Here is an 18,642-nt window from a genome sequence, read left to right as displayed (position 1 = left end):
ACTTCAAACATTGTTACCTTGACAGTTCTAATCTCCCACAGGGCCTTCAAACATCCCACAGGATGTTGTCCAGGAGGATGATGAAGACTCCTTAGAGGAAGTCACTAGACTATGCACCAGCTCAGATATTTACACTTCATTGGGACCAGTAAGGCAAGATAGTGGGTTTTTCACCTGGCGACACACACCACAAGTGAATTGGAAAAGATTATGTATTAGGGAAAGCAGTTGAGAGTCCGCATCTGAGACTGCAGGATGCTGCAAGCTCTGCTCAGCTGGATACAGATGCTGTACCTCGTGTGGGGTATCAATGAACAGAATACTTCTGGAGCAACAGCGAAGAATGTACACCATACTGGTAGGCCTTCTATCCTGACTGTGCACACTTGCAGACAGATGGAAGGGCCTGTCTCAAGCATGACTGGCATGATGTTACAGGTCTTTGTGATGATTCTTCATCCATGGAAAAAATAATGAATGGCATGGAGCATCAAATGAATGCATGCAGGCCTTCATAAATGGCTTGCACACTGAGTGCCACCATTAGTAGGTCGAATTATCCCCTGGCCTTGGCCATTCATTGCTCCACTGATCGGCAGCTAAGTGTTCCTCAGTTCATTTCTAGAAGAGAAGAACAGGTGGGCCATGAGATGGATGATGTTGACCCTCAGGGGTTCTAAAGCCCAGAAGCCATCACCTGAGAGCATCTCAGCAGTCAGAACAAGGATCTGAGCAGCCTGTCTCTACCCCTGATGCCACTGGGGTTGCACCATGTAGAAGTATTAAGAACAGAAAGAGTAAAGATTTGCAGTTGCACAGAGGTGTTCCCAGTGTTGCATCGGCAAGTTTCTATTTTATTTTTGAGCCTCATAAATATTATTTCTTTCTGCTACTTTCTCATCCATTTTTAGTTGCGGACTGGCAAGTGGACTTTTCATTGTGATGAATGGTAAGATATAAATTGATGCTTATCAATAGGGGCTGTGAAAGGGATGTTTGGTTGTTTGTAGGACTGCATTGTGTTAGTGTCATAGGGGAGCATAGTGTTTTTTGCATGTGGTTGTCAGATGAGTGGACTGTTGTAACGTATGTGAGCCTCAGAATAGCGAGGGCACCCTGGGTAGCAGTGAGTGCCGCTGCTGTTGCATTGGCAGCATCTCCTCCTCTTCCTTCTCAGAAGAGGCTCTGTGTTCTGCGCCTTGTTCCTCCTGCAGGTCCAAACCTTGTTGCTGTGCAATGTTGTACAAAGCGCAACATGCCTTGACCATTCTGGAGACCCTGGCTGTTGCATACTGAAGGGTGCTTCTAGATCTGTCCAGGCACCTGAAGTGCATCTTCAGCATGCCGATGGCTTGCTCACGACACATCTAATTTTCACATGGCTTTAACTGTATCACTCCTGGGCCTCATTGGGTTCCTGGTTGGGTTCCTCACGGGTGTCATTAGCTGTATTTTAATTGGGTATCCCAGTCTCCAGGCAGCCAGCCAGTAAGACTGCTTCAGGGTGCAAAGAGATCAAGGAGTGTGGATTGGCACAGAATGAAAACTTGATGGCAGCTGGCTGGAAATCTCACGTGCGCCTGCAAAATGATCTTTGTGGTTGTACGCCAGTGTACATTGATGGAATGGAGGTCCTTGTGATTGATGAGTAGTCATGGATGATCTCGTGATGCCTTAATTTCCAAATATGTGCAGCCAATGATGCACTGCACCTGTGGGAAACCAGCCAGAGCCAGAAACCCAAGCACCCACTCATTCTGACTAATGCCCTCACAGGGAAAGTTGACATAATTGCTCCCCCTGACAATTAATGGGGAGATGGTAGTGTAGTGGTAATGTCACTAGTCTAGTAGTCCAGAGGCCCAGGCTAATGCTCTGGGAACATGGGGTCAAATCCTACTACAGCAGCTGTTGAAATTTAAATTGAATCAATAAACCTGGAATATAAAACTAGCATCAGTAATGGTGACCACGAAACTATATAAATTGGTGTAAAATGGTTCACTCCTTTAAAGAAGGAAATCTGCCATCCTTACCTGGTCTGGACTGCATGTGACTCCAGACCCACAGCAATGTGGTTGAATCTCAACTGCCCTCCGAAATGGTCTAGCTACTCAGTTCAAGGGCATTTAGGGATGAGCAATAAATGCTGGCTTTGCCAATGACACATCCCATTAAAGAATAAGTAAATAAAAAAATTATGTCCCCAACTGCAAGATCCTGCAAATATCTACAGCAAAGCCCGGAGGATCAGAGGCAAAGAAACTGACGACATTGGTGACTTTGACAGTCACTGGTAAAGTATGCCCACTGCGTTCACTTAATGACAGGTCTTGCTCCAGCACACTGCAAATGTCTCCCATCACTCACCTGGCATGATAGCCTGAGACGCTGTTTCAACATGTCAAAGAAACTACCTTTAAATTAAATCCTGTGTGCTGGGAATCACAAATAAAAACAAAAAATGCTGGAAATACCCACAGGTCAGGCAGCATCTATGGCGAGAAACAGAATTAATGTTTCAGGTCAATGACCTTTCATCAGAACAGAAGGAAGATAGAAATGCTCTGAAGAAGAGTCATGCAGACTCAAATGTCAATGTTTCTCCACAGGTGCCGTCAGGCCTGCTGAGTTTTTCCAGCATTTTCTGTTCTTGTTTTAGAAATGCAAGAGGTTTTAAGCCAGTAGAATGGGGTAGGGGCAGGAAGAACAAAAGGAAAGGTCTGTGATAGGGTGCAGGGCAGGAAAGATTAACAAACAAAAGATTTCCTGATGCAAAAGCCAAAGAGAGTTGTTATGGGTATAGTAAAGAAACAAAGCTTTGTCCAGATCAGGTGTGAATGGCTATTTAGCAGCCATTTGAATGCAGCATGAAGGGATAAAGTAAGAAACAAGCCAGCAAAAAAAACCAGAAGATTTTCGAGACAGAGGTTATGATCTAAAGTTGTTGAACTAGAGTCCAGAAGACTGTAGAGTGCTGAGACGAAAGATGAGAAACTTTCTTTGTATTGTGTAGTGGGAATCATGTTATGTGAATTGTGCCTCTCTGCTGATTGCCCCTCTCTCCTATGGAGCTGCAGATCCACTAGCAGCTGGCTGTTGATGCTCCTACTATTGCTTATCATCTTGGTCATTGCCTGAGGTCCAAAGTAACAGCATAAGTAGCATAAGTGAAGGTCAACGCAAACTGGAGGAACAGCACCTCATCTTCCAACTAGGCACTTTACAACCTTCCGGACTGAATATTGAGTTCAACAATTTTAGATCATGAACTCGCTCCTCCATCCCCACCCCCTTTCCGATTCCCCACCCCCTTTCCGATTCCCCCCCTTTTTTTCCAATAATTTATATAGATTTTTCTTTTCCCACCTATTTCCATTATTTTTAAATGTATTTCCATCCATTGTTTTATCTCTACCTTTTAGCCTATTTCGATTCCTTCACCCCACCCCCACTAGGGCTATCTGTACCTTGCTTGTCCTGCTTTCTACCCTTAATTAGCACATTCCTTAGATAATATCACCACCTTCAACACCTCTTTGTCCTTTTGTCTATGACGTCTTTTGGCTATCTCCACCTATCACTGGCCCTCTATCCAGCTCTACTTGTCCCACCCCACCTTAAACCAGCTTATATTTCACCTCTCTTCTATTTTTACTTAGTTCTGTTGAAGAGTCATACGGACTTGAAACATTAACTGTGTTCCTCTCTGCAGATGCTGCCAGACCTGCTGAGTTTTTCCAGGTATTTTTATTTTTGTTATGGATTTCCAGCATCTGCAGTTTTTTGCTTTTAGCATAAGTAGCACCCTTGCTGACCTGACATATCAGAGCTACACAGAGTGCAGATTGGACATTCAAACCTCCAAACTGGTAAAAGTAACTCTCAGTGCAAGTTCTATGAACAAAACCTTTCATGCAAGCAGGCAAGAAAGCAGCTGTGAGATGTCAGTACTTACTGGCATATTTCCCTGTCATGTCTTCAGCGGCCTAAATTGCCAGTGTGTTCTCGCTTTGCTTTCACTGGTGAGTTCCAGGAAGCCCAGAAAACCTATAGACCCACAGTTGAATTGCAAAAGCCATGTTAATATTGCTATACTTGAGCAATTAACATATTGAAGTTCACAGCTGGCCTCTCCCGAGGGTGTGTGCGCATACAGCCTAACTCACTGGAGTTAAATGACGGGTTACAGCCAGCTTCCTGACGCACTTGCATTTTCTAGGACATAACTTCCCACCAGCAACCAAACTCATGTGCTCACCCATGTTAAAATTCCCTCCATAATGTCAGTTTGTACATGATATCACCAGTCATTACGTAAGTATATGCAAGTGTAGTCAGGAAATGGAATGACACAAAAGAATAATATAGTAATTACAGTTAAGGCTCCAGTTTTAATGTTGTATCTTTTTACTTTGAAAGGAATGGTTTTCAGTAACACACCTTATTTAGTTGATGTATTAAAGTTCAACTTGCATGCTAAAACCATACCGATTGGAGATACACATTTGGTTATGTAGTTTCTTGTGAGCGTGTCATTAGTTTCATTTTTGGAAAGTTTAGCTGTATTAGGTATGTGAACACAATTTTCAAGATGTCTTGCCATATGAAAAGCATGGTATGGATTGTAAACCATTCTTAATTTAATGATGATTTTGTTATGACCAGGTGAGAAGGGGTGAACTGGCTTCTCTCTGTTCAACCTCCTCAGTTGACCACAACAAAGGTTTAAGTTTCTTTTTCACGAGGAAATGCCTTTTCCGAATCCAATGTATTTTGCTACTTAAGCTGTCAGCAATAAGGAGCCAATCAAACAAGGTTTTCTTGAGTCAAAGTGCAAATTTATTAACCACTAAACCCAATGGAAAAAAATAATAAAAACAGAACATCACACACACAGGTATCAGAAAGAAAGGAAGTTAGAGTCCAATTAAAAAAAGGTAAAAATAATATATGCTTAAGTATCCTTTGATTGCTCTTGAGGCGTAGTTTTTTAAACTTTGCAGCCGATTTGGATAAGCTGGCTTCATGGATGTGGTCAAATGTATATGTTGTTGCAATTATTACGAGATCTCAGTTCACTGGTAGATTTCCAGTAAAGTTGACTTTCAAACTGGGTGATACATTTGTTCCAAAAGAGAGACAGACAGCTTTCAGCCTGTCTCTTCTGCTGAAGTCTTTCTTATCATCTCTCTGCAGTAGCTACAGCCTGGCCTGAACTACTTCATCCATTGTGTATTTCCAAGGTGTTTTGGGCGGGTCCATCTGTGGCAGCGTTTGTTTCAGTATCCACCACTTTGCATTTTAATGTTTCTTTCTTAGACAGTGACGAGTTTCAATGGGTCTTTGAATTATATGAAATGTTTCTCTCTTCCCTCATCCCCTCAGGGTGATTTGTTTGTTTTTCACCTTCAACTTGGAAGGTGGCCCTGCATTTTAAGTAGTTTGTTCTGTCTCATTGCAACATTTCCAGTCAGTTAAAAGTTGTAAAATCACATTTTCAAAAATAAAGGTGCATAGCCACATGACAACATATTTCTCTTGATTTAAAATCTTGAAGGGATGAATTAATGCTAATTATGCAGTTAGGAACCTCATGGCCAATCAGGTGAGCATCTGCCATAGCTGCTCCGCTTAATAGAAGCTGGAAGACTTCTCTCTTCATTCCTGCATATTAGCCTCTTGAGATTCCATGTTTGATCCTTCCTCCCCTTCATTTACATGCCTCCCCTCCATGCCATTATTATGCTGAGTTCACCTTCCAAATTAATTACATCCAGCCTACCAGTGTCCAACTTTCCCTGACTCTAGAACCACCTTCTTGCCGTCAGACTCCCTAACATTTAAGTTATGAATGAGTGACAATTTTCTTCAGTTTAGCATTGGGAAAATCAAAGTCAATGTTTTTAGCCCCGGCCTTAAACTTCATTCCCTTGCCACAGATTCCAGTAGCCTTTCTAGTTACTAGCTCAGGTTGAATACGGCCACGCAAAACCTTGGCATGCTGTTCAACCCAGGATTGAGTCTGAAGCTCCACATCCTATCCATCACCGAGATTGCTTACTTTCACCTCCATAATATTGACTCCACAATACAGCCCATCTCCCTCCCGGTGTTACCAAACCTTTTGGTGCAAAACATCCAGACTGAATTTCTTAATGCTCTCCTTACCAACCTCCAAACCTCCCTTCATAAACATTCCCAATTCCCTCCATAGGCTTTGATTCACCTACCTTTGCAAACTTCTCCAACCTTATGTTTCCTCCTAATTCTTTAATTCTTCAACTCTGGCTTTTGTGCAATCCCAGCATTGATGGCAGAGCCATTAGCTACCTTGCCAACACTCTCTGGAACTTCTTTCCTAAACTCATCTGCCTTACTTCTGGAGCCAAAACAATAAGGTATCTGAAATCATAAGAATCCTTTTCAGAAGATTTTTAATCAGTTGCTGAAGATCTTAATGTAGGTATTCTTTGCTTTCTGGAATCCTATTTTGCTGTTGCGATGTGGAGTTAGACCTTTGAGACGAGGAAAGTTTAGAATAGCTGCACTTATCCTATCCAAGCAAACTTTGGCACTTCAGATCAATGGAGTTTTCCAACCTGGCCAGGCATTAGTTATGTCAGTTTTCTGTTGTCAAAGATTGTGAATTGTACGTTTCTGATTTTGAGTTTTATGTTTGCTTTTAATACTCACCTTACAAGTCAAATAGTTCAAATCCTTTGTGACTATCTGCAAGCTTCAGGTGCATCCCACATTTTAACACCAAGAGAGAACATTCCTCGAGAAGCCCACTTGGGCTAGAGAACTCTCACACAGAAATGTATATATCCTTATGTATTATTTGTAATTCACTTAAGTTCAGGTCTTTTCACATAGAAAGGCATGTTAACCTACTTAAAATTACATATAAAAAGATGACAGTTTATTGTTCAAAGTAAGATCTACTTCTCTCACAGAGACATTTTTCTTTGTTATAGTTTATCGTAGATGGAGGCTGCAAAAAATACTCGCCTTTATTGCGGCTCATCATGTGCACTTGTTCTCTTGAAACAACACCAGTAAAAAATCTTTTTGTTGGTTTCAAATTGGAGATAATCATTATTGATGAAACATGCATACTTATTTAATCACTTATTTCTTACTGAACAAAATTGTTAGCCTTGTAATGCTATTGTTTTATTGCTTAAAGTTATAAATCTCAGTTAATATTATTCACTTAGAAATTGGTCATTCGTTAGTAATAGCATTGCAGAAGAACTCTAAATTTTGTCTAATAATGAAAAGAGCAGATAATTTACTGGTGCTTTTATTTATAATTGGTGTTTCTCTTTTTATGGGTCTGATAGGGAATACAGTAAGGTTCTTTGACATTGATAGGAATGTTTTCTCTAAATTCAGTGTCACACTGACCCTAATCTGACGTCTAACGTTGGTGCAGCCAGAATTTGTGGTACAAATTATTTGTATCTGTGATGTGTTCGGCAATTTGAGATATTGAGGTGGTGGTTAAATTACTTGTAATTAACAGTCTTCTCATTTTTTTTCACATTTTCGCCTTAATTTTATATCAACTTTTTAATTACGTGACTTAGGCTAGATTTTTTGGACATGGTAGGGATCCTGCACCTCGGGCCAAAAGTGAGGGTGAACCCAGTTCAGTGGATAGCAAAACCAGGGACAGCATTTTATTGACAGCAGCCAATTAAGTGGCTGCTACCCAACCAAGGACCGTGCCCCCCACCCCCACGAACTGCTAGTGCAATCAGAAGGCCAGCAGCACCAGTAGTGGCCACTGTTGGGATTACACATGGAGGAAGAGGACACATCGATGGACGAGGCCCTCAAAGTAAGGTAAGTGGGGCCTGGGGGCATCAAGGCCAATCAGCAGAGGTAAGAAGAGGCCCTCAATTGGCCGCTAAGTGGCTCAACTGGGCACCAAGCAGGCAGGACTTCTGCCAGCTTTCCTGCTGCTGGAAAAATAGCATGGTAGCAGGAAGGTGTCGGGTACACCACTGCTTCCCCAAACCATTTTGCCAGCCGATCCCTGAAGGCCCCATAAAATTCCACCCTGAATTTCATTTGCTAAGTAACGTCCGGTACTCAAAAACACAGAGCTCAAATCTATGTGGGTTTTGAAAACTGCTGTGAAGGCTTTTAAGAATCTCTCTTTTTTCTTTTTTTTTAAATTGGCGTATAGGTTACTACAGGGATGCTTCTATAGATTCTGTTATACCTATATCCAATCTATATTGTATTAGCTGAACTCAATCAGGATAGTAGTTGGGCACTACAGTTATCTTCAGTGATTCCAAATCAGGAAGAGGAATAATTAGGCAGGATTCCTGATCTTAATCACTACCCAGTAGCTCCTGCTGGAAAAATATTCATGTACAGACACTGAGTAAGGACAAGGTCGGACTTGAAAGTGATGCCTCTCATGGTTGACTAGCCTGCCCATCTTATTCATCTGGACTTGTACGTGAAGAATGACCACCTTGATAAGACATGTGGAGGGCTACCAATGACTATGGAACCATACTTAGCAAGAATCAGAGTCTTCAGAAGAGCAAGTGAAAAAGGATTGATTTTCAAAGTAAAGTGCTATGGGATACCCAGGGTACTTTACCTCAAAAAATAAGTTTTTATGTAAAATTCTTGAAAGCTGTAACATAGATTGTGAATAATATGGAGTGAAAAGTACATACAGTTAACTAAGTAATTTGTATTCAAAGTTATTCTTGTTAATCGAAATGCTATTTAAATATTTTTGTGCAGATATAGGGGGTCTGACCAATGTGTCTCAATTGGAGCAATTGAACAAGCGTTACTGGTATGTGTGCCAGGATTACACTGAATTCAAGTACCCACACCAGACCAATCGTTTCCCTGAACTTATGATGTGCCTGCCAGAGATACGCTATATAGCAGGTAATCGAAACCTAAATATTTTAGTCTAAATTAGCTGCACTTGATTTATTATTGTACATAACATTGCCCAATGAAATTCTTTCTGCTTTGATAAAAAGTTGTATACAGAATGAGAATCCCTATTTTCTATTTGTGCTGACTTTCCTGGTAGAAAGGTAGACAGGTAGAGCAGCAATAAACATTTTAATGTACCTGAAGAGCGAGTGGTAAAGAGTTGAGTGTAATAGATAATACGCAAATTGCAGACTTATGCAAAGGGTACTTATTTGTTTTCACAATGGAAGAGGAGAACAAAATACCAGAGGTATAATGGAACCTAGAAATAAGTCAAGGGGAGGAACTTAGTGGATTAAATGTAAGAAGTATTGTGATGGAAAAATAATGTGACTTGGGATAGACAACTTTCCAAGACCTGATGGTCTGCACCCCAGTGTATTAAAAAAAAAGGATTAGGAAATTACAAATGCATTAGTCAGAATTTTCCAAAGCTGTTTAGATTCAGGAATTGTGGCTTTGGACTTGAAAATTGGAAATGTTACACATTATTTAAGTAGGGAAGAAGGGAGACACCAGGTATCTACAGACTTGTCAATTTAAAAGAAATTGTGGGCAAGTTACTGGAATCTGTCATCAGAGAGCAAAGGCACAGTTTTAACAAAACAACAGTATCTGGTGGAACACTGGATTTACACCTTGCCAATATAACACTGCATTGACGACAGTGGAGAGTAAATTTGGGTGGGATGTAAAACCAACACTGTACTCCATCCCACCATTTTCCCAATTGTTGATTTGGTTTGAAATAGCTCCCAACGTGAGTGAAACTTTGACAAGTATCAGCTGAATACAGAGATGTACATATTGGAAATTAATCTCTGTTGCTGTGGCCAAAAGCTGTAAAGCCAATGGTAGCTAATGATAACCTGCTTAATCAGCACAAATTCATTATGAATCAGCATGCAGCACGTGAATTCCCTCGTGGTCTTTGGCCATTATTCTCCTGTAAGCTGATGCTCACAGCCCTGGCTAAGTTTATGCACGGAAATTAGGGAAGGAAACCAATGGCACTAACTGAAATAGTATTTGGCTCCAAGAACCAAATTGGTCAGTGCAAGAAATGTTCTAATTTTTTAGAATGTTACTATTATCACTGAGCCAGCTGGTGTATAATGTTTCATTATGCTAAGGGACTTGGGATATTTTACTATGTTAAAGTGCTATATGAAGCAAGTCGTTTCTTTCTTTATGAATCAAACAATATAGTGTCAGTAAATGTTCCCTCTCTATTGCTGCAGTAAATGGTTTCAGCCATTAAAAAAAGGGGGAGAATTTTCTGCTTGTCAGGCGGGCCGGTTAGGCGCGGGCGGGCATGGAGTTGATTGCCGCCCACGATCGGCTCCGCGCTGCCATTTTATGTGGGTGAGCCAATTAAGGCCCGCAGAGTGTGAAGCGTGCCTGGGAGTGCTCGGTGCTACCTGTGCGGGCGGGGGGAAGAGGGAGAGTCGGAGCCTGCGCTTTTTCGCGCATGCATGCAATAGAGCACAGAAATCTCCCCGAGGCACAGATCTGCCTCAGGGAGATTAGCTTTAGATTTAAATTGGGAAATTTAAAAAAAAAATTATTCAGACATGTCCCCTCATGTGACAGTGTCACATGAGCTGGGACATGTTTATGAATTTTCATTAAAAAATTATTTAATTAATAAAACCTTCATGAAACCTCATCCTTCCCGTGGATGAGGTTTCATGAAAAATGTGAAGGCCGTCTGGGCTCTTCGCCTTCCCCCCCCACCGCCAACCTTAAGGTTGGATGGTCAACTTTCTCAATCGGATTAATTGTTTTATTAATGGCCTTAACAGGCCTTTGACAGTTCAGCAAGCGCGCAGCCGACTCCGTTGCACGCGCCTGCCGAACAGAAGATCAGAATGACATGCGGTGACATCAAGACACAAGCCCGAAATCACCGCACATCATTTTACGTGGGCCCTGCAGGCCGAACAGAAGATTCTGGCCATAATGGCTTTACGGCTCCAGCAAAGTTACTTTTAGAACCATGCATGGCGAAATTGCAATTATTTGCCCACTACAAGTTAAGACAGGTGGCCTGGAGGGGTTTAACATAATATAAATAGCTAATCAAGATTTATTGCTCGTGAGTCATAAAATACCTAAATTCATGTTCAATTGTATCTTTTTTATTACAGGTAAACTGGTCAATATTCCTTTGGAACAGCTGCCTTTGCTTTTCAAAGCAGTCCTGCACTCATGTAAAGCTAGTGCAAGTAAAGAATGAGCCATCAGCCAGTGGCCCTTGAATTTGCCATGCCTTACTTTGGTGCCTCAGGTGGAGAAGGAATTTGGAGGGGGGAAAAAGTTGGCCAAGATTCAGAGAGCAGGGAAAATCCTCAGATTGAGAGTGAAGCCCTGTGAATCTGACAGCAGCTATATTTTACTTTATCTATTTATTTCACGACAGAGTTGAATGTATGATCTTCAACACAGTGCACATGCTTCTGTACAATGCAGTTAATGCATTTTCCTTGCAGTTTACGGTGTGTAGGGTGTTAATGTTACAGTATTGCCATTTTAGGTCTAGTTGAATGTTTTTTATATTTTTGGGTGAGGGGCTGAGCAAAATTTTGTTTTATTAAGACTACCTCAATAATGAGATGACATCAGTTATTTGTCTCTCTTTCCATTTCAAATGCCTTAAGGCTGTCATTAAAGTGGTCCATTCTGGCAAGCTGCTGCCTTGTTGCAACAAATCGGTACTAATTGTAATCTTATCGATTGCAAAAATTATCTGCCTCTTTTTTCCCAATCTTTTCAAGAGGTTTTATTTCTAACAATTTCTATATTTGCTGTGTGGACGTAATTTTGTACACAAACTCAGTGGGGATCCTACAGAAGGATTTAAAAGTGGATGGTGCAATAAGACGCACCCAGGTGCTGTAACCGTGCTACTTCCAAACACAATATTCCTACTGACAAGACTCTGTTACAATTGACTTCTATTGACTTCCAATTCGAAAATGTAATTCATTTTCTTTAAATGTTTTTTTTTTATTAATGTTACATTTGGTACTGATGCAGATGATTTAAAGAAGCTATGCCATCTTGGATATTCTTTACTGTAAACCAAAAAGTCCTGTTAAATATTATTAGAATATTAGTGATGTTATTACATTATTAAGACCGCTTCTCAGAGCGAAGGATTACCAGAGACAACATGAACAGGATGTACAGCTGTATATTTCTAAAATAAGAACCAAAGATTTTGAAAATAGATAATGGTAAATATGTTTCCCATTCACTATACATTGCATTTTTAAAATGTCAACCAATAGTACATTATATGTAAATCCTTGCCTAAGAATAACATTTTAAGGACCTAACATGGGAGTTTTTAAATTTTAATCTCATATGTACCATTTATTTTTAAATTTGTAAGATATTTGACTTTGGAAACTTGATTTTAAATTTTAGAATGTTGAATTACAAGGCAGCATTGCTTTCCAAGGCGCATGCACCTATTTATCTTCCCCGTCAACACTATTTTTTGTGAGGATTGCTATCTTTAAATGACCTACCTCTGCCATGAGAAAGTAAAATTGTATTTTAAATGTGGAAATCCTATTATTGGTCAGATAGACTGCACCCATGTTGTTTTAGAATTAAATAAAATCAAATGTGGCATATTCTGGGTCCATATGAAATGGCACTGTCTTCAGGAAAATCTATGTGGCATACCTTTTAATTTGTTAAAAAAATGGTGCTGTGATGTTAATTGCATTATATTGCATCATTTGTTTATCAATGTGCTGAAATGATGAATGCTGTCTCATTTCATTTCCCAAAGCCAAAAAAGGTTGCTAAACATTCTGTCAGGAAGACAATGCCCTTGTAATTTGGGTAACTTCAGAGGTAACTTCTGCTACATTTTTTTAGATTTAAGAAAATGGATTGGGCTTGTCCAGTGATTCTTGCAACATTATGAAAGTCAAGGCTGCATATTGGCTCGGATTTTGCAGTGGTAATGGCAGCAAAACTGTCTGTGTTTGCTGTTTATACTGCAATAAAACTGGCAGCAAGTTCTGGAACCTACACGTGCGCAGAATAACATGGAAATCCAGAAGTTGCTGTCAGTGATCCTACTCTTCTCCAGAGGGTGCGCTATTGAGGCACCCTCAGACTGCAATCAATGGAAAACAATTGAATTGATGAGAATGTCCACCCTCAGCCGTTAGTCTCACTGTAAAAACCCTTGAAAAAAGTTTCACCTTGTTGAATGAGGTATGATTGAGTTTTTTAATGATACATCATCTTCAATAATTACTGCTAAATTCCCTCACTGACCCTGAAAAGCTGAAAATATCTGTAGAATATCAAATTTCGCAATGGTAAAATTTCCATTTTTTTTAAACAAAATTCTTTAAAAATGTGTTTATCTTTGTTTTAGCTTCTATCTTAATCCAATCATCATAATTTATTTCACTACCTGAAAATTTGAATTAAAAGTGAAGGACATCAAGTGTTTTAACTTCCTGGTTTGCTGTGTGGGAGTACTTCAGTGTGATTAGCTGCTTACCTGCTTGCTGATATCACTGCTGCTGAACACCAAAATATTATCTTGACTTAGAGCCAGATTTAAACTGCCATTTGGAAAGGAGAAAAACTACGCACAAAGATAGCTAGATCTTCGTGGACAGCTTTCTTCACAGAGGCAAGCACTCTTGCTTCTTTGCTGACCACAACATCTAAGCCGTTATCTCTTTCCTGCAAATAAGCTAAGTGTAGCTATTTGTGAAAACTGAAGACTCTCTAAGAATATAGTGTTAATTAGCAAATTGGCTGAAATTCAGTGGCTTGGCTCAATATTATCCCAGCAACCTAGGTATTTAAACTATTACAGAAATAGACATTTAAGTTCAGCATTTGTGTGTGCTTGCTATTCCTCTCATGGTCTTTCTCTCACCCTCTCTTCAGCAATTAAGTTGCTCAGTCTCCCTACTTAAAATTTTGATACATCCTTTGCTGGAGATCTCAACACTACAGCATGCTATACCTATTCTCTACTGCTAACCCCTTTGCGGGCAAGTCAGTGAATTTGATTAGTGTGTAGGCTAAAGCCATGCTCTAATCTGGCCTGTTTTTTTGCAGTAATTCCCAATATCTACCTATATCTCGTTTGAAGGATTCCCTGTGAAGTTAGGTAATTGTTCCTCCCTGTTAACTCACAAAGTAACCAAAAAGTGTCTGAAATTTTGCTGCCTGTTCTGCAAAATAATGACATTTTGTGAGATAGGAGACATTTCTGTACTTTCAAAGGCAATGATAGTGTGAATTAATCAAATTGAACATAGAATTGCATAGTGTTTTTAATATACGTTTACTTGCAGTAGATGGGGATTTTAAGTGTTGGATTAAGTTTTGGATTCTACTAGTGTGTGCAGTGAACTGTTAAAAATAACTAGATAGCTTGCTTATGGAAATCTACACCCTTCTCACCCTCACCCCACTAATACAGATATACAATAAACACACTCCTTATGTGAAATAGATTCTGCATGACATGTCTTACCTCAGATGTTCACAGGGAAGATTTGTAGGTGCCTTTTGTACCTCTAAATTGTTTATTTTTTATTTTTTCCATTAAATCACAAATAAGAAAGCCTTTTTATGTGAGGTCTTCTTTTAGCTCCCTGTCCTTTGTGATCTCATTAATTCAATCATTCCTGCAGTCAGACTCCAGATATGCTCATTTTAAGGCAAAGATTCATTGGTTGATTAATGATGCTTTGTTTAAAATTTCTGGACTAGTTTCTGAGCAGAATATTTAAGATTGTGTAAACTATTGACTTGTTTATAAATTGATATGGAAATGACTAAATCAAAAAAAACTAACAAAATACTCTAAGAATGACTATAATGTTTTTTTGGCATAATGTGCCGAAAATTGGCATACCTGAACTCTTATATGCAGGTGTCCTCATCTTATTCGCCACCAAGTCTTTTGTGACTTGTTTTAAAACAGGGTAAAGTGAATGTGTTGTGTTGCATACGAAAATTACTCAGGTATTATGATGAAAGTAGATGAACTAGTTTTAGAATTAGAAACTTTGAACCACTAAGTATCTTTCTCTTTTAAATTGCAATTGAGGGGAATAATTGAAGGCTGGATTTTTTTCAGGGAATTGAAGGTTTAAATTACATTATTTTATATGTATATAAAAGTGGATGATCCAAAATAAGTGTATTCACACTTCTGTTTATTCACACTTTAAAAAAAATGCAAGAAGAGCCTTGGTATAACATTTCCAATTTCCCAACAATGTGGAAAGCATTTGCCAAGTAAAGTCTCAGGTAAATTGTTTTCTGGTACTTTTCATTCAGCAGAGCAATGGCTCTTGTACCTCAAAAGTAGAATGGCACATCAATTTTGTTAGATTTTGATTCCCAACTACAAAAGAAATAATTGTATGTTCAGTAGTACTATGGAGCAACTGCAGATTGTGGAGATTTCCCCCTGTACAGATGCACAACCTTTTATCATAACCTATTGTCCCATTTAAGTGTACAGCCAAGTTAGCAGTCTGCTGTGTTAATGCAGGTCAAACTAGTCAGACTGATGATCTAATCCACAAACAGTAAATTTGGAACAGTTAGTTAATTTTACTGCCAATCAATGCAGAGAGCAGTGCTGGCATTAAAAACCATAAAGAAAAGTCTATGATCTGTAATTGAACGTGGAGAATCTGATCAACCTGGGGAACAAATAATATTTACAAACAGAATAGAAGCAGAGATGTTGGTTGGTAGCCAGATCATTCAAGGTTTTGAGCTTTTGTTTTACAATCAGAATGCTATAAATTTGAAAATTAATGAGAACTAATTTGTCTTAATTGAGTCACTTTAGCAGTTTTAAAATTGATAATTGTGGAACAAGTTATAATAAGCATATCATCTCCTAAAGTGAAAAAGGGAAAACCTGTCTTATCTGATTTACCATTCCTACATCACATATTCTGATTAATCACAGAATGCAAATAGTCATGGAGCTGTACTTTGCCAAATTGTTCTACCTTCCCTGATAAAATTGTGTTGTGAAAGCAGCTTACAGAAGAGATAATTAATTTATTGCATCGGCACAAATATGTAACCGTTTTATAAAGGGACATGACTGTCAGTTAGTTCTGACCATTCTCAAAACTCTACTTGGTAAATGTTAAACACAATATATAGAAAAATATCAATAACCAACAAATGTGAAGGAACTAAATAAATGCATTCAGTATCAAGTATATGCAACTAAAATAATTTTGCATTACTGTGTAAATGTTTCAGAATGTACACACACAGGCATCACAGCTAATTCCATTTATTCATCAGTTGCTTCAAATATAGTATTAATCCAGACCTTCAGCAGAAGCCCTCTTTAAACTTGAATTTCATTTCTACCTTTGTTTTAATTACCTTTTACAAGTTTTTTGTGAATGTGGATGAAAGTAAACCACAAATTAATTATTTTTTTTTTAATTGAATTAAATTTTCAAGTTAGATGTTTGTGAAAATGTATCTCTTTCTCAGGATGATAAGCGGCAATCAGTCCTGCTATGTATCCGAGAGCAGGAAGGGGGGAAAGTTGGTGTATAGTGAAACTATAGAAACAGTAGTGTTTATAGAAAATGTTTAATCATCATAAGTGACAACTACATTTTACAGCAACATAAAGCCTGGGTTTTTCCAAGGGTCATCACTGCCTTGCATGCAATGCAGTTTGTAGCTCAGGGATCTATATTTAAATATGTGACCCACTGGAAAAAACTAACTTTTTGCTGAAAGCTTCTTTTGTGGACAAATTTAGGGCTAAGAAGTCAAATGCAAGTCCTTAAAAAAAAAATAGCAGCAAAACTCATTTTGTTTGAGCCTAGATGTTTACTGCTTACCATTCTTGGTAATATGAGTCTTGTGTAAATAACATCCAACCTTGGCTGCTAATGGTAAATGCACATTCATTCATATAATTCTTCAGACTTTTGCTTCATATTAAATAGTCATTTACCTTACCACTCCATGCGGTGCTTTGCACCATCGCAACCAATATTCATCAAAGATCTGCCACTTCCATGTAGCTATTGATTTTTGGCAAAATGTTTCTTCAGCATCATCTCAGCTCACAATATAAACTCAAACTATCAAGATTTAGATTATTTTTAAAATTTAACTTTCTCTTTCATTATGCCAAAAATTTATTTAAAGTATCCTAGGTAGTGTACATGACTAGGTATACTTTACTTTTGCACAAGTAATTACTTTAAGTTGATGATTATATCACTGAGAAATGGAAAGTTTTTTTTAAATGACTATTGAAAATGATGCAAATCAACAGTTAACTGGATTTTTAGAAGTTTTATTTTTAAGGGACCATTGTTACAAAAGCTCAGATTTTTTTCTTTTGGATATGGACATGCTAGAAAGGCCAGCATTTATTGTCCATCACTAGTTGCCCTTGAGAAGGTGACTGTGAGCATTCTTGAACCACTGCTGTCCATTTGGTGAAGGTATTCCCACAGTGCTATTAGATCTGTAATTATAAATCCAATGTATAAGTCCAAATAGAAATTCTGCACTATGGCCAAAGCTGCATTTTACTAGTCCTGTTCAGTTCGCTTTAAAGAAAAATTGTGAACCTCAAATTCACATATACTGGTACCATCAAAATATACTGAGCAAAAGTGCATGAGTCTGGAGTAGCAATGGGTCTATGGTCTGGACCTGTACCTGAGATCTGTCTGTGTCCAGTCTGACACATGAATTACCGGCTCCAGTGTTAGTCTTGCAAAATGAAAGAATCTCAATTTATTACAATATTTGTTTAATACAGTTCGCTGGTATGAGAGTTCTTGATAACATGCACATTACTGCTTACGTGCTTAAGGACCCATTTAACCATACATTGTATTTTGACTTCTTTCTAAAAACAACTATTCATCAAACTAGATGATAGATTATGAACAAAATGTAAATGTTACAAAACCAAGAATGGCTTAGCATGAAAAGAATTAAAAATGATTGTGCTACTTAGCAAAACATTTTTGGCATCCAAAACATAATATATAACATGGAGCAACAAACTGAACATTGGATTGTGATGGAATGCTACGTAAGTGTTTTGATGTTTTATTGTTTATAAATAATTTTAACACTAACGTAGAAGAATGTTCTGATATCCCAAATATGTCCATGAGAAAAGCACAATATCTCTGGAAAGCGCCAGTCAATGGCACAAGGTACCAGATTATCTGAGTATCAGCTTCATATTGCCTATTGTGAATTGTGTTTTCTTTGAATTGTGGAATGTGTCTTGTAATAGTTGATGCATAATTTACACAAATGACAGTGTGGAAAAACTACCTCGTGACATCCTGTTGTTTAACGTCATAAAGGGATAATGTGGAAATGTTGAATTTTTTTGCTGTTTACAGGAATTTGAACATCTTAATTAAGCACCCTAGTGTTTGAATGCATCAGCATTTTCTTTGCAAGCACTAGCTACACAGAACTATTATGTTTTAAACTTGCAAAATTATGGTGAAACTTCATTATTTCCATATACCTGTGTGCGCTGGCTGAAGCAGACTGCAGCTCAGTTTACAATGTAAATGCTGTCTTAACATTGATCATGAAAAGGAACTATTGTTGGTGCCATTG

The 18,642-nt window shown here is 38.6% G+C and overlaps 1 protein-coding gene across 1 annotated transcript in view; it reads left to right on the top strand.

The window, feature by feature from the left end:
• LOC144686120 (nuclear receptor subfamily 6 group A member 1) overlaps positions 1–11,224 on the top strand; it is a 299,137-nt gene extending 287,913 nt beyond the window's left edge. The window contains exons 9-10 of the mRNA XM_078551263.1: positions 8,779–8,931; positions 11,136–11,224. Coding sequence (XP_078407389.1) covers positions 8,779–8,931; positions 11,136–11,224 — 242 coding nt within the window. The remainder of the gene's footprint in view (positions 1–8,778; positions 8,932–11,135) is intronic.
• Positions 11,225–18,642: the final 7,418 nt, after the last annotated feature.

Source organism: Cetorhinus maximus, chromosome 10, assembly GCF_964194155.1.
Source record: "Cetorhinus maximus chromosome 10, sCetMax3.hap1.1, whole genome shotgun sequence".
Taxonomy (NCBI): Eukaryota; Metazoa; Chordata; class Chondrichthyes; order Lamniformes; family Cetorhinidae; genus Cetorhinus; species Cetorhinus maximus.
This window is presented reverse-complemented; position numbering and strand designations above follow the sequence as displayed.